This window comes from Heloderma suspectum, chromosome 2, assembly GCF_057233095.1.
Source record: "Heloderma suspectum isolate Gila_16-S chromosome 2, 16-S_ref, whole genome shotgun sequence".
NCBI classification, from domain to species: domain Eukaryota; kingdom Metazoa; phylum Chordata; class Lepidosauria; order Squamata; family Helodermatidae; genus Heloderma; species Heloderma suspectum.
Window position 1 is genome coordinate 302,229,956 of NC_139459.1, and position 22,606 is coordinate 302,252,561.

The 22,606-nt window shown below is 43.2% G+C and overlaps 2 protein-coding genes across 7 annotated transcripts in view; both read left to right on the forward strand.

Annotated features, from left to right (window-relative positions):
* Nucleotides 1–1,854, forward strand: part of COPG1 (coat protein complex I subunit gamma 1) — a 41,274-nt gene extending 39,420 nt beyond the window's left edge. For both annotated transcript variants that reach the window (XR_014788532.1, XR_014788533.1), the window contains 2 exons: nucleotides 11–165; nucleotides 1,558–1,854. The gene's annotated coding sequence lies outside the window, so the exon portion shown is untranslated. The remainder of the gene's footprint in view (nucleotides 1–10; nucleotides 166–1,557) is intronic.
* On the forward strand, nucleotides 85–22,147 carry HMCES (5-hydroxymethylcytosine binding, ES cell specific). Of its 5 annotated transcripts, XR_014788536.1 has the most exons (9): nucleotides 4,858–5,051; nucleotides 7,954–8,208; nucleotides 11,782–11,925; nucleotides 13,664–13,783; nucleotides 16,771–16,940; nucleotides 17,486–17,678; nucleotides 19,134–19,496; nucleotides 19,733–19,930; nucleotides 20,289–20,405. XR_014788536.1 is itself a non-coding variant. In XM_084840149.1 (7 exons), exons 2-7 carry the CDS (start codon nucleotides 8,026–8,028, stop codon nucleotides 19,341–19,343), a joined length of 1,020 nt encoding a protein of 339 aa, XP_084696275.1. In that variant the 5' UTR covers nucleotides 85–165; nucleotides 7,954–8,025; the 3' UTR covers nucleotides 19,344–20,524. The 5 variants fall into 5 exon arrangements, 2 of the variants coding, with proteins under 2 accessions (XP_084696275.1, XP_084696274.1); XR_014788534.1 differs by having other exon boundaries at nucleotides 19,134–19,612; nucleotides 19,733–20,523; XR_014788535.1 differs by having other exon boundaries at nucleotides 19,733–20,409.
* The last annotated feature ends 459 nt before the right edge of the window (nucleotides 22,148–22,606 follow it).

The window sequence follows — 22,606 nt, forward strand, 5'->3', positions numbered from 1 at the left end:
ATCTCTTCAGGGAGAAAATCCAATTGATGACTGAAATGGAGTGGAGAAACAGCAAATGCAGAAATGCTTAAGCACCATCCCTTTTCCCCTCACTTTGTTCCAACTCACGCTCTGCCAAAGTAATTTTTCACACTAAAGAAAAAAGCCACTGGACTATCATAACAGGTAAGTTTGGCCCTGAAGCAGTAGGTTTCTGTGCAATATGTGTCTCTTTTTGTATTTCGCAGTATCTAGGGAAAAAGAACAGTCAAATTGTTGATAGTCACATTACTTCATCTTTCTAAATGCCATGTGTTTTAATAAGATAGCCAGAGGTTTTTATTCTGTGGCTTGGCATCTACCAGTGTGCTTAAGTTGTGCTTGAGATATTTTGAACTTCCAATTCCCATCATTCCCAGCCAGCATGGCCAATGGGAGTTGTAGCCCAAAACATCTGGACAGCACCAGATTGGGGAAGGCGGGAGTATAACATTCTTGCTGAAATATATGTGGCTAGTCATTGTGGTCGTGAAAGGATGGGTGATTTAAAGCTGCATTTCATATCTATATGGCTTTTGCAAGGAGAGGAACAATTTATAGAGGGGATATAAAGGCCATTTCACTCATTATGTGTAGGAGTTACTCTTGGAAAACTCTAGCCAATCCTGGCTCTTGCTGAGTCTACCAGCATGATAAAAATGTTTGCAAATACATGTCATGTTCACAATTTATTATTTTAGGTGTTGTGCCCAAAATGTCTTGGGTGTATGTAAAAAAAAAGAAAGCAAAAGGAAAGGTAATGAGCCTAAAGGATTGTCAGCATTAAAACACTTGTTTTTCCCTTCCAAAAGCCCCATTATTCCTATCCATCTCCCTCCCAGCAAGACTGTTTCTGTGTTATGAACATCCTTGTTTGCAGCAAATGCATATTCTCTGATCTTCCCTACGCTCTCCCTTGCCACAGCTGAGATGCTTTGGGTATTTGGCTTTCAAGCTTTGCGCCATCTAGTTTTATAGCTGTTACTAAAGTCTGCATTTACATAGCAGTTGGCCTGTCCTGTGCCAGAAAGATATCCCCTGGATTTGTCGCTGGATTGTCTTTCTATCCTCTGAGGATGAGAATTGTAGCCAGGCAAGCTTTTCATGTATTGACCCTCTAAACAGAATGTTAACGTGTGTGGAGCAATTGCATGCAACCATACAGAAAGAACCCAGTGGAAAATAGGCTGCCCACGAATATGGTCACTTTATGTGCCAGGTATGATGGATCACTGCCAACTGTCTTAATGGCCTACAGAAAGGGAGAGATCAGGTGATCCCCTCAACAGTGAGAGGGAAGAGGTGGGGTTGGACAGTCATCTGTCGGAGATGACCAGCTTACGATTTTTCTGCATCAAGCAGGGGGTTGGACTAGATAGCCCACACGGTCTTCCCCAATTTTGATTCTGACATTGTGAAAGTGGATGAATAATCTCTCACTAGCTAAACCTTGCCCCCAACTCTTGTTACATCTAGATTTGGCTCGTTGGTTCAGGGCCAAGCAAGGGTTTGTTTATTATTATTATTATTTTATTTCAGGGGAAATTCATCTCAAAACCTGGTGCAGAAGATTCAAATAAGTTTTCCTGCTCACGTTCCCCTGCAACTGGTGTACAGAAGCATATTGCCTCTGATACTGGAGGTAGCATATAGCCATCAGGACTATTTGCACTGATAGCCTTATCCTCCATGAATTTGCCCTTAACTCTCAGTTCTACTAATTAAAATTTGGTCCTTGCCTAATAAAGTTAGCCTTACTAAATTTAATCAACTAAAACCTGGATTGAGTAATCTAATGGTTAAAATGATTAAATATTGCCATACTAATATGAAATCAATATTTTTTGGCTGAGTTCTGTGGTAATAGATGGTTAGGTATAGTGGGTTTTGACCCCTGCTCACTGGGTAATCCTAAAGAAGTTCACAATCTATATGTCAGTGAAACCTATCTTCTTAGGATTGTAAAGTTTTCCCGAATTAGTGCTGTCAAATGATTAGTAATCTAAAAACTAAATCTGAATCAACATTAGACTCAGATCTCAACTTCTGTAATTAAATTTTCGTACAAAATACCAGTTGCCTGGTTTATACCTAGTACAGAATCTGTAGAATACACACAAAACGTCTTGTGCTGATAATCAGTTTAGCTACTTTTCTTGGACATGGTGAGTTTTGAAATTCTAGTAATGTGAGCTGAGATTTCCATGCCATAGGTGAAAAATATACTGGTAAAAATCCATGTTCTAGGGAGCTGCAGGAAATAATTATACATTGTTACCTACTCATTTTATCTAACAACTTCTCATAGATATGTTCCCTGCAACTGAACTACTAAGAACATTTAGCCAGAGAGCATCTAGAATTTCTCAGTCTCAGTGTCTGAAAATAGTTCTTTTTTAATTAGAAAATAATATTGATTTGGCAGCACAATATGATACTGCCCAAAACATAACTCCAGCTGGTCCAGCAGTAGTATGCACTTTAGGCTTTGATTAAAATAGTGGAATTTTTGCCAAAATTAAATTACCTATGAGATCAGAGTTTACTTAACAGATGCAAATGGAGTTTCTGTGGGAAATATCAAGGGATTAAGTGCTGAAGACTAAGGTTCTTTGGTTCAAGCTTACCTAGAAAGCTCATCGTCTGGATTTTTGTAAGTCTAGCTGTTAATTGCCACACAAGCCACTATACGTTAACTTTTCATTTTTATCTCATGCTTCCTGCTAAAAGCTCAAAATCTGCCAGCAATCCTGTGAGGCTGGTTAGGCAGAAACTTAATAGAAAGAATGAGCTTCAGGAAGATGGGGGAAAGGAGAGAAAAAGAGACCGCATTTTTAATGCTGCTTCTATGTAAAGTACCCTATATGGAGAAAGCTAGCAGAGGGGAGTGATTTAGTGTTGCCTTCGCTCTGATGTGCTAGAATACTGCATGCAGAGAATTCTACCACCTCATTCTATACAATGGGTAGAACAGCTCTAATGACCACCCTGAAGCGTGACAGCCAGTTCATACTGCAAATATGCTTGCTACATAAGCTATGAGCCCCTGAAGATTTTACTGTAGCTGCCTAACCTTTATAACTGCTCACACAGTGTCTGAAGTGGAGTTACATAAAAGATTGCAATAACTACTGCTGTGACTAGAAAAATCAGATGCTGCTTTTTCTCTCTGTCCTCAAGGTGTGCACGTAGTTGCTATGTTGTATGTGTCCTTACCCCAGATGTTACTTCATACACAGATATATACATGACAGGTTTTTCAAAATGTAATGTCACAGCACTGGCTGTGTGTGAGTGTTAATCTGAGCAGTAGTTTGAATGAATAGTTAAACATCAAAGCATCTATATTGCACAAGGTTGCATCTTCTCTTCAGTCATGTGGACAAATAGTGATTTTCCAGTTCATGGAAAAAGAGCTATGATCTCCCATGAATTTGCAGTTTCAACAATACACCGCTTGTGTATATAGTTCACTTAAACTTAATCTACACTTGGTGGTAGGAGACCTATTGGTTTAAACCTGGGACTGTCCTATCATGTATAAAGCAAGAGTCTGACTTTAAAGAATGATAGAAGTGCATGGGTGAAGAGTGCTGCATTCCCCCCCCCCCATGCCTTACCTCCCCACAGTGCATCAGCTCAAGTGCTTTTCTCCCTGTGGGGAGGGGAGCATTCGTCACCCTTCACTTACAAACTCTTTTTACTCTAAAAATCAGTCATCCCCAACTCCTCTCCTTTATTTGTGAGTGGGGAGGGCCTGTGTTTATATAAGCTTGACTCTTACCAATCAAGTCTAGTTAAGATTTGCTTTGTACAGGATGTATGCTATGGGGTGACATCTTACACATATAAGCATTCCAGGGACACATTCAAATATACTGCATGTGTACTGGCCTGTTCGCATTTTGCAGACATGACTGACGGCAGGGCTGCTGTTAATGTTACACACAACTTGGCCCATGTATTTACACTTAAACGTAACCAGGCATGCCTGGAAATCTTACATAGGTAAGGGCTTTCTGTGGAGCCTTCATCCTGTACAAATCAGCTACGTGCATGAAGCAGAGATGAGCGTTTGTAAATATACCAGACATGTGCTAGCAGGGAGTCTCGGCCAACAAGAACTCCCAAGTATACGTGTCTACATTGCAATCCTCAACACATTAGGAAATTAGCCCCATTGAATACAGTGGGACTTACTTAGACTTTGGCTAGTGGGTGGTATAGAAATGTAATAAATAAATATGGATAGGATTGTGCTGAATAATTTTTATTTGAGAAATGCTGATGCATACATGAGAAACGTGCTTCCTACATAAAGGGTAGGCCTGGACTTTGCACGGTGAGTCTCCTGTATTCAAACCCTACTCTCTAGTATGGGTAGTGCACCGCTCTCAATGGTTGAAGACAAGCTGTGGTTTACGAAGCGGCGGAAAGAGAGAGGAAAAGACCTCTGCACATGCTCAAATGCGCTCTTGAGCTGAACCTTAGCAGTTAAACCCCCCCAACTCTGTCCTGGAAGCACTGTGTGTGCATAATGTTGTTTGAGAGCGATCCAAGCGGAATCCTTCCCCGGCGCCCGCAAAAGCATAAAGCGTGGCACGGCCCGGTGTGTACCGGCGAAGCAGAACTGCTGATTTCCGAGGCGGCGCTTTGAAAAGCCAGCCGAGAGACGTGGGGGAAGAACCACCGACCGGGCCCAGCTGACGTCACCACCGGGCCGGAGCCGGGTTAAGGGGAGCGAGCGCAGCGTTGGAAGGCGCGAAAAGCCGACTGCGGCGCCGGGGAGCCGCGCCCCAGCGCGACTCGAGTTCTGAGGAGCCTCCCTCCGCCTCCGTCACGTGGGAGCAGAGTAAACCCGCGGCGGGGGGAGTCGGTCGTGAGGCTGAGGCGAAGAGCCGGGGGTGGCGCGGCGGGGACGGTTTCCGACGTGCAAGCTCGTGCTCGAGGCGCCCCTGAGGAAAGCCTCTCTTTCCTTCTTGTGCAGGACTCCGTTAGTAGCCTCGCCCCGAAATTCCTCGTTCTCTTCCCAGGTAAGTAAGGAAGTCGCCGTGTCCCTCTCCCTCCTCCATTTCCTCCCGGAGCTGCTCGTGTTCTTCTTGATGCCTGAACCGAGACTGGGGGCAAGGAGGGAGGTGTTCGGCTACAGACTGGCATGCTCCCCCTTTCCGAGGCGCCTACTTCTGATCACTTTACAGTGGGACCGATTTCAGAACCTTTATTATTACTTTAACAGCTAGGGTCAGACGGCTAGACGGCAAGGGGGTTAAAAATGGGCCGAAGGAGGTAAGGAGACGGCGGAGAAGCTGCGTGAACTCTTTGTGTCTGTCCTCACTGCATAGGGCAGATGGATGTTGTTCAGTCGTTCAGTCGTGTCCGACTCTTCGTGACCCCATGGACCATAGCACGCCAGGCCTTCCTGTCCTGCGCTCTCTCCCGGAGCGTGCTCAAGTCCATATTCATTGCGTCGGTGATGCTATCTAGCCATCTCATCCTCTGCCATCCCCTTCTCCTTTTGCCTTCAGTCTTTCCCAGCATCAGGGTCTTTTCCAGGGAGTTTTCTCTTCGCATTAGGTGGCCAAAATATTTGAGCTTCAGCTTCAGTATCTGTCCTTCCAATGAGCACTCAGGGTTGATTTCCTTTAGGATGGACTGATTTGACCTCCTTGCAGTCCAGGGGACTCGTAAGAGTCTTCTCCAGCACCACAGTTCGAAAGCATCAATTCTTCGGCACTCAGCCTTCCTTATAGTCCAGCTCTCACAGCCATACATTACTACTGGGAAAACCATAGCTTTGATTAGACGGACCTTTGCCGGCAAGGTGATGTCTCTGCTTCTTACTAGGCTGTCTAGGTTTGCCATAGCTTTCCTCCCAAGGAGCAAGCGTCTTTTGATTTCATGGCTACAGTCACCGTCTGTGGTGATCTTGGAGCCCAAGAAAGTAAAATCTGTCACTGCTTCCATTTCTTCCCCTTCTATATGCCAGGAAGTGATGGGGCCAGATGCCATGATCTTCGTTTTTTTAATGTTGAGTTTCAGACCAGCTTTTGCACTCTCCACTTTCACCCTCAATAGAAGGCTCTTTAGATCCTCTTCACTTTCTGCCATTAGGGTGGTATCGTCTGCGTATCTGAGGTTGTTGATAATTCTCCCAGCAATCTTAATTCCGACCTGTGATTCATCCAACCCGGCGTTTCTCATGATGTACTCTGCATATAAGTTAAATAAGCAGGGCGACAATATACAGCTTTGTCGTACTCCTTTCCCAATTTTGAACCAATTGGTTGTTCCATGTCAGGTTCTTACTGTTGCTTCTTGGCCCTCGTACAGGTTTCTCAGGAGACAGGTAAGGTGGTCTGGTACTCCCATCTCTAAAAATTTGCCAGTTTGTTGTGATACACACAAAGGCTTTAGCGTAGTCAATGAAGCAGAAATAGACGTTTTTCTGGGATTCTCTTGCTTTCTCCATGATCCAGCGAATGCTGGCGATTTGATCCTCTGCCTCTTCGAAACCCAGCTTGTACTTCCGGTAGTTCTTGGTTCACATGCTGCTGAAGCCTAGCTTGTAGGATTTTGAGCATAACCTTGCTGGCATGTGAAATGAGCGCAATTGTGTGGTAGTTTGAACACTCTTTGGCATTGCCCTTCTTTGGAATTGGAATGATACCTGTCCCTGAACAGAGAGCTTCGGCTATTGGGCAGTATAGAAATGAGATTGATTGATTGATTAATTAATTAACAGATATTTTCAGGAAGGGAGTGTGAGGAGCTGAGGCAGATAGTGATGACGAGATGAGAAAGTGGAGTTCCGCCCAAAGATTTCTGTTGGGGCCAGTGCATTTTAACTTGTTCATAGAGTTAAGGGTGTGCAGTGAAGTGGCGGAGGTTGCTGACAGCTAGTGATTCAGGGTGACTGGCCAAGAAAGGGTCGAGGTGGATAGTCCAATTAAAACTTTGAGGATGCAGCAGCGGTGAAAAAGTCAACTTCCAATGGATAGAGGAGTTCCCCCATCTCTTATAATATTAGAACTCAGGGTCATCCAATGAAGCTGAATGGTGGGAGATTCAGGTCATTTAAAAGGAAGTAAGTACTCCTTCACACAGTAAATAGTTAACTTAAGGAACTTGCTTCCACAGGATGTAGGGATGGCCACCAACTTAGATTGCTTTAAAAGGGTATTAGACAAATTGTCATCATGGCTATATGCTGCCTCTAGGATCAGAGGCAGAATGCCTCTGAATATCACTTGCTATGGGAAGCTTATGGGCTTCCAATAGTCGTTTCCCACAGTAGCAAGCCAGATACAGGATGCGGGACTAAATAGGCCTTTAGCCTAATCCATGTTCTTATGTTCCAGCAGCCCTGATCTTAAGTTGAACACCTCCCCCCTTCCTTATCTGAAAATAACTTGTAAAGGACCATCTATACGAGCCTGTCCAAATGTTATAATAATCTTCAGAGGCCTTCTTCCAAGTCCATTCTTCTGAAGTGCAGTGGGTTGCAACCAGAGAGAGGGCTTTTTCTGTTGTGACGCCACAACTTGTGATTGCCCCAACAGTTCCTTCAGGAAGGCTTTCCTGGCACCAAACTGAGTGTCTTTTTTGGTGCCAGGTGAAGACCTTTTTAGATGCAAGGGCATTTCAGCACATTGCCTCAACTGGTTTTAAATGTCAGTTTCTGTGGATTGTATTGGCTGCTTTGATCTGTTTATATTGTTACATTGAGTTAAGCATATATTTTTATTTTGCTGTTGTTTTATAAGTAATTTGTTAATCATTCTGGGCGGGGTTGTAAAAAGAATATATATTTTAAGAGAAGTCCCTTATGATGTAGCAAACTCTTCAAAATTGTGGTGAGGTTGCATCACTTTAAAGCTGCAGGTTGAAGGGCAGATGTAGTAATAGAGCTGCTTAACCCTGTGTACTTGTTTCTAGAACTGATGCGCCAATCCAGCTTGTAGGCCACTGACTTGAGTGCATCTGTGTTCTACGGGTCAATAGTGAATAATGTGTGGGCGCACAGCCGTGAGTCTGGGAGCAGATCGTCTCCGCCGTGCCTGTGTATACCATGATAATCAAGGGACGAGAAGGCATCCTGAATGGAAAAATGCTGACAGATACAGTCCATCCTACAATAAGAGCCCACACTCTAACAGTCCTGTGCTTCTCTCCCGACAACACTTTGAGAAGGTGAACCCCCTAAATTGTGTGTTAATCTGGATCATTTTTATTTTTACATTCATGTATTGTATTTTAGCTAGGGCTACAGTATCAAACACTCACAAATAAGAGGAACTGTAGTATATGCTCTGGAATTCAGTGGAGCATTAACAGTCTACAGTTAGGGACACCTGTTATATTCTATGGTTCTGTGATCTTCTAGAAAATAGAGAACTTCTAAAGAAGAAGTGTCTTGGCAATTTTTGATTTATAGCTGAGGCCAAAGTTTGACCAGTTGGTCTTTATTTAGGATATCAAGGCCAAAGTTGTTTTCAGCTGTGGCTCTTATAGTGAGGCATGGTTGCAATAATCTGAAAAGCTCCTTGTTTAGCAGGTTACTCACTCCTGCTGAGGCAGGAGTGAGTGACCTGTAGCCTACCAGATGTTGTTGGACTCCAACTCCAGTCAACAGGGCGAATGGTCGGATATAATGGGGGTTGTAGTTCAACAACATGTGGAGGGCCAAAGGTTACTCACCCATGTTAAGGGAATGTCTTGTTTCCAAGACTAATTTTTCCTGTAGGAAGAAGACTGGTAGTGTCAGTTTATAAATGGGATAGTTGCCTAAAGGTGTAACATTCATACCAAGAGATGTTAACTGCAGCCCAAATATGTAGAAACTTCTGACCATCCTGCAGTGTGTTGAGCCATGTGTAAAGTAGTCCAAGTTATCCCCCTCTGATGCCATTTTATCCTCAGAAGCTCTTGACCTCTGTAGCTAGCAGCCCCACTGAAGGAATTGAGGCTGAGGGATTTATATAAGGGGCATTGTACAGGCAACACACAGAACTGTGGATGCTAGTGCTAAAATGGTGTGTTGCAATGTACAACTAATCTCCTGTTCCTTCTGCATAATCCTATCCTGAGGATGGAGCTGCCAGTCTATTTGAGAGAGTGAGGGAAAAATCTCTGTTTAAAAGGAGGGATACTGACCCCTCCCTCAGGCAGAAATTCATATTAACCTGCAATGGTGCATTACAGGCTGGGTATGGTAATCTCTCCAGTACCATATTTCTGGTTGGGTGCTATACATTTTTGAAAAAATGAATTCATGGTAATGTTCCAGGACATACACAAATACACACCCACGGACTCTTGTATTGGCACTGTTTCCATTTTGCAATAGAGCTAACTGCTCAAACCTCAGAAGATAAACACCTGCATTGACATTATTTCACTTGTAGGACAAGTGTGAAGAAGTGACATTTTAAAATAAATGGGTCTCAAATCAGTGCACCTGCACAAACTTGAAATCCCCACAGTAGCCTTTTCAAGCATAACATTTTGCAAACTATTTCCTCTTTCATTTCCCTGCCCAGTTTCCATCAGTGCTAGCTGTTGATAAATTCACAAAGGAAAACAAATTAGTAAATAGTGCCGCAAACCCTGTCATTTGCTCTTCTCTTGGGATGAATAGCAATTTTCCCAGCAAGCAAAATGGCAAATGTGTCTGCCTGCCTTCTCCACCCGCCACTCCTGGTCCCAACCTGGTAGCTTTTGTGTTGTGCTTTGCTTCATTGGCCAGAGGAGAATAATAGAAAATGCTTTCTCTAAGCAGAAGAAAAAAAGCTGCATATGCAGCAGTGGCAGGTGGAGGGTAAGATGGAAGGGAGATGGGAAAACTGGAGAAGGGGTGAGTGCCTAGCCCCTTGGTACTTAACTACACCACTAATCCTGCACCATAGATGTCAAATATTTGCCATGCTGCAATTCTTAATGAACTAATTTCAGTAGTTTTTACCATTAAGCAAAAGTGTAACACATACTGATTGCATTAGAGACGAATGAGCTTGTCATATTTTCTGATGTTTAGACCTTTATTATATTGTAGTATTATGGGTTAATAAGACTATTCTGGTATTGTTTTCACTGTGGGTAACTTCTAAAAGTTGCCCACAGGCTAGCACTGAATGTGAATTTGACTAAACATTGGTAAAAAGAAGAAGTGAAACCCACTGGTCTGTTTCAATTGTTTCAGCTGAGAAAACTGCAAGAAATGACTCGAACAATGGAAGGTACAATTTGAAGTGGGTAAATAGTGCAATCCTATGGATGTTTACTTGGGATGTCAGTTGGATTTACTAAGTAAATGTGCATAGCACAGGTTATTTAACAGTACAACGGGGCTTTCTCCCAGGTAAGTGTGTATAGGATTGCCTTAAATTGCAATCCTAAGCACACTAGGGAGTAAGCCCCATTGAACACAGTGGAAAATACTTCTGAGTAAACGTGCATAGGATTGCATTGTCTAATTTGAAGACTGTTCAAGTGCATTTATGAGCGTTTCGTTGAGAGCACAAAAAACAATGCGCCTATGTATTCCCCTATAGTTAATAGTTGTAAATTAAAGAATTGCTAGAAAGGAGTACATTGTTGATAGCTTTAGTAGGAAAGAGTTATTGTTGCAGTTCAGCCGTTAGTAGGAGAGAGTTATTGGCTATAGTTCAGCCATTGTATTAAGTAATGTTTTAAGGGCACAATCCTGTTGGGATAGGCCACCTATCCAATGCAGGGCAGGAGAAGTGCAGAGGAAATCGTCCCCTCTGTGCTTCAGCCACCCTGCATTTGCAGCCAGGCAGCCAATTTCGGCTGTCTAACCATGGGATGTTGGAGCAGGGGGTGGGGGCAGATGCCGGATGCCGCATCGGAAGCGTCGGAACAGCACTTCCACCCTCCTGCCCCGGCACACCCCCAGGAATGCCCCGTTTTCACCGCTCCGTGCTCCTCTTCCAAGTGCAGGGCTGTTCTGTGCTGCCTATGAGGCAGCGTGGGAGGGGTTGGAGGTCAGTTCCCAGGAACCGACCTATCCTATGGCCGTCTAGCCACTGACTAGTGGCCATAGGATTATGCCCTAAGTATTCTATTTATAATCTATGTTCATATGTTGTTCTGTAATGCGATTTGCCTGCCTATAATGTCAAATTTCCTTCAGCTTTACCCTTGCATTTTGTTGTTTTCTTCTATAGCATTTGCAGTCATATTCTACATATGGTAAATGCTTATCTGACACAGAACTAGTGCAATCTTTAAAAACGTTATACAGCTTCCATTAAAATAATTTAGTCGCCTCCTTTTAAATATAAAAATGTGCGGGGGTTGTTTTCAGGAGTCAGTAACTGTGCTGACTAGAGTCTGTCTGTTAGTTCCACAATGAAATACAAGGCAGAAATTTAGAATAATCTTTCACCTCAATCCAGCTAGGAGATATATGTGCATGAAAACATGTCTTCTGCGGCGAGAACTGCAAGCGCAAACAGGTGCTGCACATGCTGTTCTCTTCCCCACCTGTGGATGCATATGTGGTCTTCTTTTTAAAAGATAAAATCCTGCTGATTTAGAGAGAGGGGTGCTGGATTTAGGACCCTTTTTCTCCCTAATAACAGCTGATCAGCAGGATTTTTGCTGTTTAAAAGGTCTCCGTGTTTGCAGCCCCAGCAGCACTGCACACACTGTTTGGGAATGGAGGCTTTAATTACTTTACAGTCTTCTTTCTGTGTGTCTGAATGCTTCTCACAATCTCTTTCTGTTTCTGCTTTATGAAAGGATGCCAGTTCCTCTGAGCGTGTCCTTGTGGCTATGCGTTGGGGGCTGGTTCCAGCATGGTTTAAGGAAGCTGACCCATCTAAAATGCATTATAACACTTCCAATTGTCGGAGTGATACCATGATGGAGAAACACTCCTATAAGGTTAGTTTTTATGTAGCTTTCCATTTTGAAAATAAAAGTTTTTGTATTTGTCTCCTTCTGGCCATGCCATTCATGGCTTTTGAGCTAGACAGGAAAACTAAAGCTTTTTCATAGAGGTACTAGCAACAGTTGCCCACCTGCACCAAATGTAAATAATTCTGAACTGCATGCTGTGAACGCAGCATCTTGATTTTTCTGAAAGGGAAGACCCAGCAGGTGCTAGTATTTCACATGCTATGCCTGACAGAGTAGCTTAGAGATAACCTGCTGTTTGGTTTCTGTGCAGGTTAGATTAGAGAAAACACAAATAAGACTGGAAGGCTTTTAGAAATATAGCAGTACAAGTGGACGTCCATTAAAAGCTCATAAAAGGTTTTTTCTGATTACTTGTTTCTACCATCAGCCAGTCTCCTTTCCACTCCCATTTTACCAACTGTATACACACTTGAGGGCCTTGATTAGTAAAAAAGCAAACAGCCACCAAGAAGTGACACACGCCCAGCTGAGGAAGCAGGGGTCACTTGGGAAAGTTAACCCTCCTTGTCCCTCTGTACCACTTTTCTGCCAATAGCAAATAGCATCTTCTAATACAATGGAAGAACCCTTTTAAGGATATTGTGTGATGACATAACAGCTTAGCCAATGTTGGGCTGCTTAGGCTCACCCTACTTTTTTTGACTCCTGGTCTCCACTTCCCTTAGAATCCAGTTTCCCTAGATTCATCTACTTCCTCTTTTCTGGGGGAATTGTTACTCCTTATATCTCATGTATGTAGAAACCATAGGATCGGTATCCTAAAAGCTAACCTTGGCTGCAATGGAAACTGGTACAGCCGTAGGGCTTTTACCAGTCACCATCACTTTATTTAACAAGATCCGCTAATCGGTAGCCCATAAGGGATGAGGAATGAAATGATGAACAGTCATTTCCAGCACAGAAATCACTTCTGTCCTTTGGATTATGATGATTTCACAAGACAATGATGGTTGAGGAATCCTTATCACAAGGGTGGAAAGCCTTTTTTAGTCCAAGGGCTGAATTCCAATCTGGGAAAAGTCTCAGGGGCCACATTCCATCTGTGGGCAGGACCAAAGGTAAAGTGGGTGAAGGCAAAATGGGATTCTTACTAATTTTATGTCTACTCAGAAATAATGAGGACAAGCCCCTCTGCATGTGTACTCAGAAGGAAGCTGGGATGAATCGCTCAGCAGCACTTTCAAATAGCATCCCAAATACCAAGCCTCTGCATGTTTATTTAGAAGTAATCAGGGCAAACCTCTGAAGTAACCAGGACTGAATCATTCAGCTTCTTCCATGGGCTCTGCCCCTTCTCCCCTGCAGGGTAAAGCTCTTATCTCCAATCAGCTGCTGATCAGAGATGAGAACCTCTGCTGGGAGAGAGGAGCAAGGCTTGGGGAAGAAACTGGTGGGTTGGATGAGTAACCACAAAAAGCCTGAGGTTCCCCATGCCTGCCCTATTGTATTATGTCACAATAAGTGTAACTATATTCATTAAAATTTCTGCTTCCTTCATAGGATTGTAGTGGGGGGAAAAGAGGAACAAGTCAGTAGCCTGTTAACCCAGCTCCATGTGAACTCTCATTTGTATTAAAGATCATTTAATAGAATCCAGTATGAACTGCTGTTAAAATCCTCCCACCCCAAGTATATGTTTTAAAATGTATTTTATGTTACTACTTGCATGGATTGATATTTCCCCTGCTCTTTCTCTCCAAAGGGACCCCTTGTAAAAGGCAAGCGCTGTGTGGTGCTGGCTGATGGCTACTATGAATGGCAACAACATAATGGACAGAAACAACCTTATTTCATTTACTTCCCCCAGAATGAGCAAGAAACGGTATAACTGTAGTGCATTTTTATTGCTATTTAGTGCTTCCTACTTCCATTAAGTTTGGGCTTTATGATTCTGGGTTGTGTGACTAAACAGATGTTGAAAGCGTTGGATCTGGTATATATGGCAAGGTCTGTCTGCCTACCGTATTCACAATTACTGACTGATATTGTGAGAGATAATTTATGTAAAAGTTCCTACTAAGTCAGAACTTAGTTCCTACAGGTGCTATTAGCATTTTTGGTCCTTCTTCGGTGTCTTGTATGGCACCAGCTGCTTCTTTAGAAAGGAAGAGTAAAGATATTAAGTTACTGCTACCAATATGAATGTCAAGCTTCTCAGAATTAAGTGGACGACACTACTGCAGTGTTAACTAGAAGTGATGTCAAGCCTGGGTTATGATCCTAGTTGTGGCATAGCTACAGGAATGGCTTGGACGAAGGACTCTGGAGTGAGGCAAGGGTGCTCTTAAACCTGTAGTCCTTCATCCAACCTGCTGAAACACTGCCCTTTTGGGGGATGGGAAGAATACAAATGTATGAAGGACTAGGACTCTCTAGGACTGCCTTTCCCCATGAGGAGAGGCCAACCCTGGGATAGCTATTACTGAAGGTAATGTGACTCCTTCCTCCTTTGATCACACTAGACATTCAGCGTAATAAGGTGACAGAAATGTCCATCTTTTAAAAAATATTTCTCATCAATTCAAAATTTCCAGGGCAGTTTACAATAATGAATAAAACAATAAAATATAACACTAAAAACAATCTAGCAGAGGTTTAAAGCTGGGGGAAGCGGGCTTTGCCTGGCACCTAAGACATTAGCATAGGCATAAAGCAAAGCTCCTGGGCAGAGCATTCAACAAGCGAGGTGCCACAGCCCAAAAGACTCCTCTCTAACCACCCCCCTCTCTACAGTTGGCAGAGGGAAACAGAGGAAGGCCTCTAAGGAAGATATTAGTGTACAGGCAGGTTGACGTGGGAGAAGACTTCCCTCAAGTATCCAGGTCCCAAGTCATGAAGCCACTTTGTGCTTGGAAATGGACCAGGGGCGGAGCTGTATTCCTAATGCCCAGTCCCAATTAATAGCCTGGCAGCTGTGTTTTGAAATAACAGCAGTTTCTGGGTGGTCTTCAGAGGCAGCCCCATATGCAATGCATTGTAGTAGTCTAACTTGAGCATGGATAATTGTAGCCAGGCTCTTTCTATCCAGGAGAGATCACAGTGCACCAACTTTAGCTGGAGAAAGACGCTCTGTGCCACTGCGAACACTTGATCCACTAGTGCAGGGGTGGGCAACTTGTAGGACAAAAAACAACTGGAGGGCCACGACTCCCATCATCCCTCACCACTGGCTGTACTGACTAGGGCTGGTGGGAGATGTAGGCCAAAACATTTGGAGGGCCACAAGTTATCCACTCCTGCTGTAGTGTCAGAGGTGGATCAGTGAGCATTCCCGAGACTGCTGAAGTATGGTCAGAGATGGCTAGATGGCTAGAATGCAAGTGGTGGAAGTCTCAAGGCAGATGTAACCAAACACTATTGAGAGCTCATTAATGAACCTACTCTGTGGCAGTGATAGCAGTGAAGACAAAAAAACTCCTCTGCCACCTTTGCATTCTTGGGGTCCGTGCAGCAGAGATTTTCTCAGTCATTCAGGGCCTACTTCAGCTTGGCCTACTTGTGTCCTATTCAGCTCCTTGCTATGCGAACACACGCACACCACTGCAATGGAGGAGTCCATGAAGCAAGCCAAGAGCAAAGAGTTTTTACCGGCAAACAAGGGTTTTCAAGAGATAAGTCAGGAATGTAGCCAAGGTGAAGTGCGCAGGATAACAGGTAAGTATAATCAGAAGCCAGAGGCAGTGTCAAGCAGAAGTCCAAGATGAATAATACAGAGGTCCAAATGTGAGCTAAGGTCAGGATTCAGCAAAGGTGGAGCTCAGAACCGGTGTTTTCAGCAAAGTCCAAACAGAAAATGCAGGCTTACATTCCCGGGCCTCCTGAGCCCCACCCACATCTCAGCTTCTGTATGTTACATTCTTCTCTCCTAAGGAGTTCTTCCCTGGAGTCAGGTACTTTGCCTTGAAGGAGCCTTGCTGCTCTGCCTCTTGAGGTGATGGTGTTTTCTGGGACAGGGTGGATGCTCAACCTCTACCTCTGAAGCAGAATTCGCCTCTCCTGGCAGGGGCAGACCTGTGGTCCTCTCCTCTGAGGGCCCAGGCTCCCCCATGTCTCCTGACAGAGGTGGCTCCATGGCTTCATCTGGCTCAGGGAGTTCTAGCTTCATAGAAGAGGAGGATCCCTCCAGTGGGAGCATGACAACTTGGGTGATGTTAGGGAGTCCTAGGGGCTCTCTGTAAACATATTTGCTAAGCACTTTGAGGATAAGGTTGCTCTTATCCACCTCACCGTGAATTCTCCTGCTTCAGCAGTTCTGTCTGTGTATGTGTACAGAGCACAATCTGACCTTGGGTTATGGGATTAATCTCAGTTATTAAGGGGAGGACAAATCAGTCAATCCTAAAGGAAATCAACCCTGAGTGCTCATTCGAAGGACAGATACTGAAGCTGAAGCTCCAATATTTTGGCCACCTAATGGGAAGAGAAAACTCCCTGGAAAAGACCCTGATGCTGGGAAAGACTGAAGGCAAAAGGAGAAGGGGACGGCAGAGGATGAGATGGCTAGATAGCATCACTGATGCAATGAATATGGACTTGAGCACGCTCCGGGAGAGAGCACAGGACAGGAAGGCCTGGCGTGCTATGGTCCATGGGGTCACGAAGAGTCGGACACGACTGAACGACTGAACAACAACAAAGAGGTAGTGATGGTGCTGGATAAGGGCAACAAACTGGAGCTCAATCTCAGCAGGATGGAAGTACTGCTGGTGGGTGGTTCACCTGTCCAGAGAGGTGGGGTTTATCCTCTTCTGGAGGGAGTTGCACACCTGTTAAGTGTAATTTTGATAATGTGGTTCCTTCATTTTGCAGTTCAACAAACCAGATGTGGAGGATGAGGATGAAAGTTCAAAGGGCAGGAGGTTACTCACCATGGCTGGTATTTTTGATTGCTGGGAGCCCCTTAATGGAGGAGAACCACTGTACAGCTACACCATCATCACAGTAGATGCTTCTAAAGGTGTAAGCTTCATCCATCACAGGCAAGAGAGTTTAACTGGATAGGTGTTTCTTGTAGAGCATATTGTACTATGGAAATAGCTGAGGATAATGCTTCATATGTCACAGTGCCCATCACCTAATTTCTTGCTCTGTGTACCAATTAGTGTCACTATATATATTAAATGTATTACTTCAAAGGAAGGTCAGAACATGGAGGTCAAAAGCTCTTTCTGCTCCTTTAAAATTGCCCTCCTTAGAGATGAGCATCTGAACAGTAGTGACTTGCTTTGGGTGACAAGTTTTTTGGCCTTTACATAAATCACTTGGTTAATGCTGTCTTTGATGGCAGTCATTTGAATTATTCCAAATCTGTTTCGTAGTCCAGTCCTCTGAGAAATCGGGTCACTTTTGAATTAATGTGCTGCAATTTCATGCAAATTTTACTTGCTAGATTCTCCTCCCTTGATCTCCATCCTGATTTTTGGAATTCAGCCCTTATTTATGTTTTTCAGTCATTACATGTTGTGGACTAATTTGGATGTTACTTTTCACCATTGAGATGATCGTCATCTTTTTACATGTTCAGAATGCCAGCTATCCTGGATGGGGATGAGGCTGTTGGAAAATGGCTAGATTTTGGAGAAGTACCCACACAAGAAGCACTTAGGCTTATCTGCCCCACAGAAAACCTTGCCTTCCACCCAGTCTCAACCATAGTGAACAATGCCCGAAACAATACACCAGAATGCATTGTGCCTATTGAACTGGATCTTAAGAAGGTATGATTTGGTAACACTTTTCTGATAACTTCTACAGGTTTAATACCCTCTGTGAAGTTATAATTGTTATGTTCAGATTGCGGAAATGCGGAAATGAACACAGAACACATAGACTGCTTGTGTTCTGTGTCTCTTTTCAATGTGTCCTGGCTGATCACCTGGTATGAAGAGAGGTTGTGCTTTTTTATCGGTCTTAAACCTTCTAGGATTATTTGAAGAGACCGTGATAAAGGACTGTAGTTGTCATCCTTTAATGCGGAGAGATTCATTTTTAATATAATCTTTTTTAAAGCCATCAAGCCAGTTGGTTTTTTTCCTCTCTAAATAACTTCTTTTGGGGGAAATTGTGAGATATTTTTTCTCAGTGGCCGTGTTCGGATGTCACTTTAAGCCATGGTGGCTTAATAAGCTACCCACAGTAGCTTATTTTTTAAATAATCCATGATGCCCCGCCACACGAGCAGGCTAATAAGCTACTGTGAGTAGCTTATTGGGCTACTGTGCATGAACTGAGTCATCCCCCTGCCCCCTGTCCCGCTGCAGTCCTCCCTCCCAAGCAGTGGCGCTGTTTCACCCATTGACAAAGGAGTGAAAATCCTGGGTGCCCCTAGTCAGGAGGCACCCAATGCACCATCAGAACCCTGCACAATTACTCACAAAGGAGTGAAAATCCAAAGTGCACCAAAAAGGGGGTGGTGGCTATAAAACCTTGGGGGTTTGCAGGATTGGGACCAAACATGATACAGAGCTGTAGCTCTCTTTTAGCTCATTTGCTAAAATGCTTTCTTGCTAAAGCAGAATTGTGCATTTCTCCCCATAGACATTACTGGCACAGAGACTTTAACGTGTTTACAATACCGCAAATGTGAAAATGCACAAACATGCAAATACACAAAAGTGCAAAGGAAGAAGAAAAAGGAGCAGAGGCAACTGTGGAGTAGGGGAAAACGGGAATTAGGGGGAAAACATGCTCACTTTTTGCCCCATCCCAGCAAACTGTCAGGGAGTTTCCATTACACATAGAACTTCTGTGAAAAACAGCAACAGCAGCGATCTGCTCTTGCCACACAACTCTGTAGGCGACCAAAATAACCCATGGTGCCCGACAGACAACACAATAACACACGGTGGGTTAAATAACTCCTACGGCAGACCATGGGTTATCAGAGTGGGTTGTTTTGGCCAAATAAGCCATTGTGGATTTAAAAATTCCGGACAGATGACATGATAACCCGCGATGGGTTAAATAAGCCACCGTGGCTTATTTAATCCATTGTGGGTTATCATGTCATCTGAACCCAGTCAGTGAGACAGGTTTTACTTCAGCTAAGATTGGGATGCTCCAGGAAACCACATGTCTGTAATAGGAAGATTCACTGAACTAGTTTGCACTCCATGGGCCTTATATTTATAATAGTGATTTCTCCCCCACCCTGATTTTCCTATATCTTCCAGGATACCAAAGTTAGTGCAAGCAGCAAAATGATGTTGAGCTGGTTGAAAAACAAATCTCCCAAGAAAGAGTATGATGATGATGGCTTACCAAGATGGTCCAGCCAGTTCATCAAAACAACAACACCTAAGAAAACCAGTACAAGCTTAATGCACCTGTGGCTCAAGAAGGAAGATGGAGAACCTTCTGCAAAGCAGCCCAAGAATCAGTGATTTGTTGGTCCTTCCACATTTCCAAATAGGCCCAATGAATTAGTCTTTAGACACATGCTTGTTGCACTGGATATTTCAGTTTGGTAGCTTCTACTGATTTGAATTTGTGGTGTGGGATTTCAAATGTTTTGACTATTCACTGATGCCAAGCAGGTGGGCCATGACATTTAACATTTTCTATCTTGTCTGTAGTACAAACGAGTATGGATTTTATGTGCAGCACTGACTTCCCCTTGCCAAGCCTGAGAATGCAGCTGGGCTGCAAATATGTAAGAAGTGAAAGACTTACAAATCAAATGGTTTCTCTTCCTAGGAGAGAAACAAGAATTCTATCTGGTATGTTTCTTGCCCTGGTATTCATTCAGTGTTTCTTGTTTTGGTATTCATAGATTGATTCCTCTAACTCTATGGAGAAGGCAGATCACTGTTGATGAGTGAGATCTGCTACTGCGGAATGGAAGTTTTGTTTGTTTTGCGTGGCCTGGGATGTCTCCAAGCACTTTCTAAGTATGAGCTATATCGGTGGAGAAGCTGCTCCAATGGAGTCATGTCTGCAGCTATGTTTTAACTAGCTGTCCAAATTTGTGGTGAGAAGATGAGTGTTAAAACTTCAGTATGTTAGCATTGTGGGAGGAGTGAGAGTTTTGGACTGCTTTTTATACATCAAGCCTGTTATTAGTGGGAATTATAAGTGCTGCACAGAACTAAAATAGCCCTCGTGTTTAAGCAAGAAGTTGGATAGTTTGATTAACGAGAGATAAAATCTTTCTTTTGGGTTGTTAGTTCGTGGCTAATATTATTCTTTGTATATATGGTGAGGAGAACTAAACAGCGACATCACAAGTCTACTTTTGTAGCCTCTTTGTCAAATGAGAGTCTGTGAAAGAGAATGACAAATGATCAGAATTCTTAATTCCTCAAAGAGATCATCATTCTTTTCAACAGAATAAAGGTCCTCTGGGACTCTGCCTTGTTGAAAAACATCCTGCTAAGAACTGATCTACTGGAAGTGATAAAGCAAATGTATTATTTTTGGTCTTTCTAATAAACAGTAAGAAAACTTACCAAAGCCGACTATTTGAACTAAGACTTTGTCAAGTGGCAAACCCTGTGGAGAGCATTAATTACTTGCATTTAAAACAATGGTTGTAGAAAATTAAAAAAACAACATTTAGCTATCCATTTAGAGATACTGAATAATATGTGTTCCTTGTTTTGACAAGTAGTTGTGAGAACTCTTACTGTGGACTTTTAATGATTTAATGGTAAAAGTATCCTAGGCCAGAAGTGTTTGTACTCCTGCATTAGTTCAGTATTGTAGCCATTTTAAACTACTATAGATCTCACTGTCTATAAACAGTTAAAACAGTTGGGGAAGTCTTGACCAAAACCACAGCACAAATGTGCCTGTAGTACAAGGAAAACAGAAATTACTTTTAGTCCTGGATCCTGATTTTGCCTCTACTATCTTACCACGAAAGATGCCCTTTTCCCCTCTCCACTGGCCATAACTTGTTATCCAAGAACTTCAGGCAGTAGGCAGGGGGAAATCCTCTTCTAGATTGCCTCCTATCTTCTTCTGCTAGAGACTGGAGTGGGATAATTATGGGGGAGGAATCTCTGCCCCACAGCAGCATCTGCTCCTATCAAGGTACAGGATGATCAGTTTGGTTTTCCAAAAATAGTAGTATTGGAAACCATGGGAAAGATGGGAAAGGGCTAGTCAAATTTCTGAGGTCTTTCACCACCCTCGATAGTGGAAGAGAACCATTTTCTTTTTAAGCTCCAGGTCATGGAGAGATGAGAGCCTTTCCCCTGGGTTCTACACCTGAGCAAAGTACAACTGCAGAACCTCCTAGAGCTCTAACTAGGAATAAGTGTTGTTGCCCCTTTCCTTGAGTGGACAACTGTGACTCTCTACACGTGCCTAGATAGGCAACCTGGGCACCTTCTTTATTCTCAGCAGTTCTGAGAACTTTCTCTGGGTTTTTTTCTTCCTTTGACCATTTAATTTTAGTACACGGGTTTCATCTTTTTATTTTCCATATTTTTTTTAATAGTGTGGGCAATATCCCTCACTTTTCTTTCTTTTTGTTAAATAATATTCCTTGGGCTCTCCTCCATAACTGAGATGCAGCTGGCAATATTTAAGAAGTGGCAGCAGCTGTTGTGAAGGTAAAGTCCCTGGGGAAGAGGCTAGAGCATATGGAGGGAAGAATGTCATCAGCTAGTTGATTAACAACAGAGGTGATTTCAGAGTTTCTCTTCTTCCCTGACTGAAATCTCTGAACCTGTGCCACATGGGAAGAGCTTTTTCTTATTGTTGCGTCCTCATTCATCTGTTGGGGAAAAATGCTCTGTAAGTGCATAACAGCCCTGCTGGATCAGACCAGAGGTCTATTGAGTCCACCCTATTTCCCATAGTAGCCAAACAGATGCCTATGGAAAGTCCCCAAGCAGAACCTGAGGGCAATAGCCCTCTCCCACTTTGTTCCCCAGCAAGTGGTATGTGCTGCCTCTGATCCTTGAGGTAACATATAGCCATTGTAACAAGTAGCCATTGATAGCTTTTGCCCCCATAAATTTGTCTAATCCCCTTTTAAAGCTATCTTAAGTTGCAAATAACACTTCTTGGAGAATTCTGTAAGTTCACTACGTACTGAAAGAAGTATTTTTGTGTGTGTGTCCATCTCCCACTGTTCAGCTGCTAGCTCTACAATAATCTTTTTAGATGTGGCAATGAGAACTGTACATACTATTCCAAGTGTGGAACTATAGATGGTATAAAGACATTACCATATTGGCAGTTTTATTTTTTATCCCTTTCCTAATGATCCCTAGCATGGAATTCACAGCTGCTGTGTACTGAGTTTTGATATATTGATTGATTTGATCAATCAATCCCTGCCTTTCTACCAAGAAAAATTGCACTTAAGGCAGCTTACAATCATAAATAAAACCTGATTAAAACCATAATAAATGCATTAAAACACAATTAAAACATGACAATAACAGAATAGCTTTCCTGCTCCATCACTACCAGCTCAGACCCATCAATGTAGATGTGAAATTGTGCATCAACTTATGCTTAACATTTAATTGCACTGGCCATTTTATTTCTCATTTCCTTCCACCCTGTGTCAAACTGAGATAGATCTGTAGTTCCTGGGACTGTTTGCAAGTGCCAGCTAGGCTTCCCACAATGGGTAGGAAATTGGTCTATTCCAGGCTGGTTAATTTATTTTTCTAGACAGAATAGCTGT

Coding starts and splice junctions, on each gene's coding strand:
- HMCES (XM_084840149.1), top strand. CDS start 8,026: ATGTGTGGGCGCACAGCCGTGAGTCTGGGAGCAGATCGTCTCCGCCGT. Junction 8,209..11,781: donor CCCGACAACACTTTGAGAAG/GTGAACCCCCTA, acceptor GCTTTATGAAAG/GATGCCAGTTCCTCTGAGCG. Junction 13,784..16,770: donor CCCAGAATGAGCAAGAAACG/GTATAACTGTAG, acceptor TTCATTTTGCAG/TTCAACAAACCAGATGTGGA.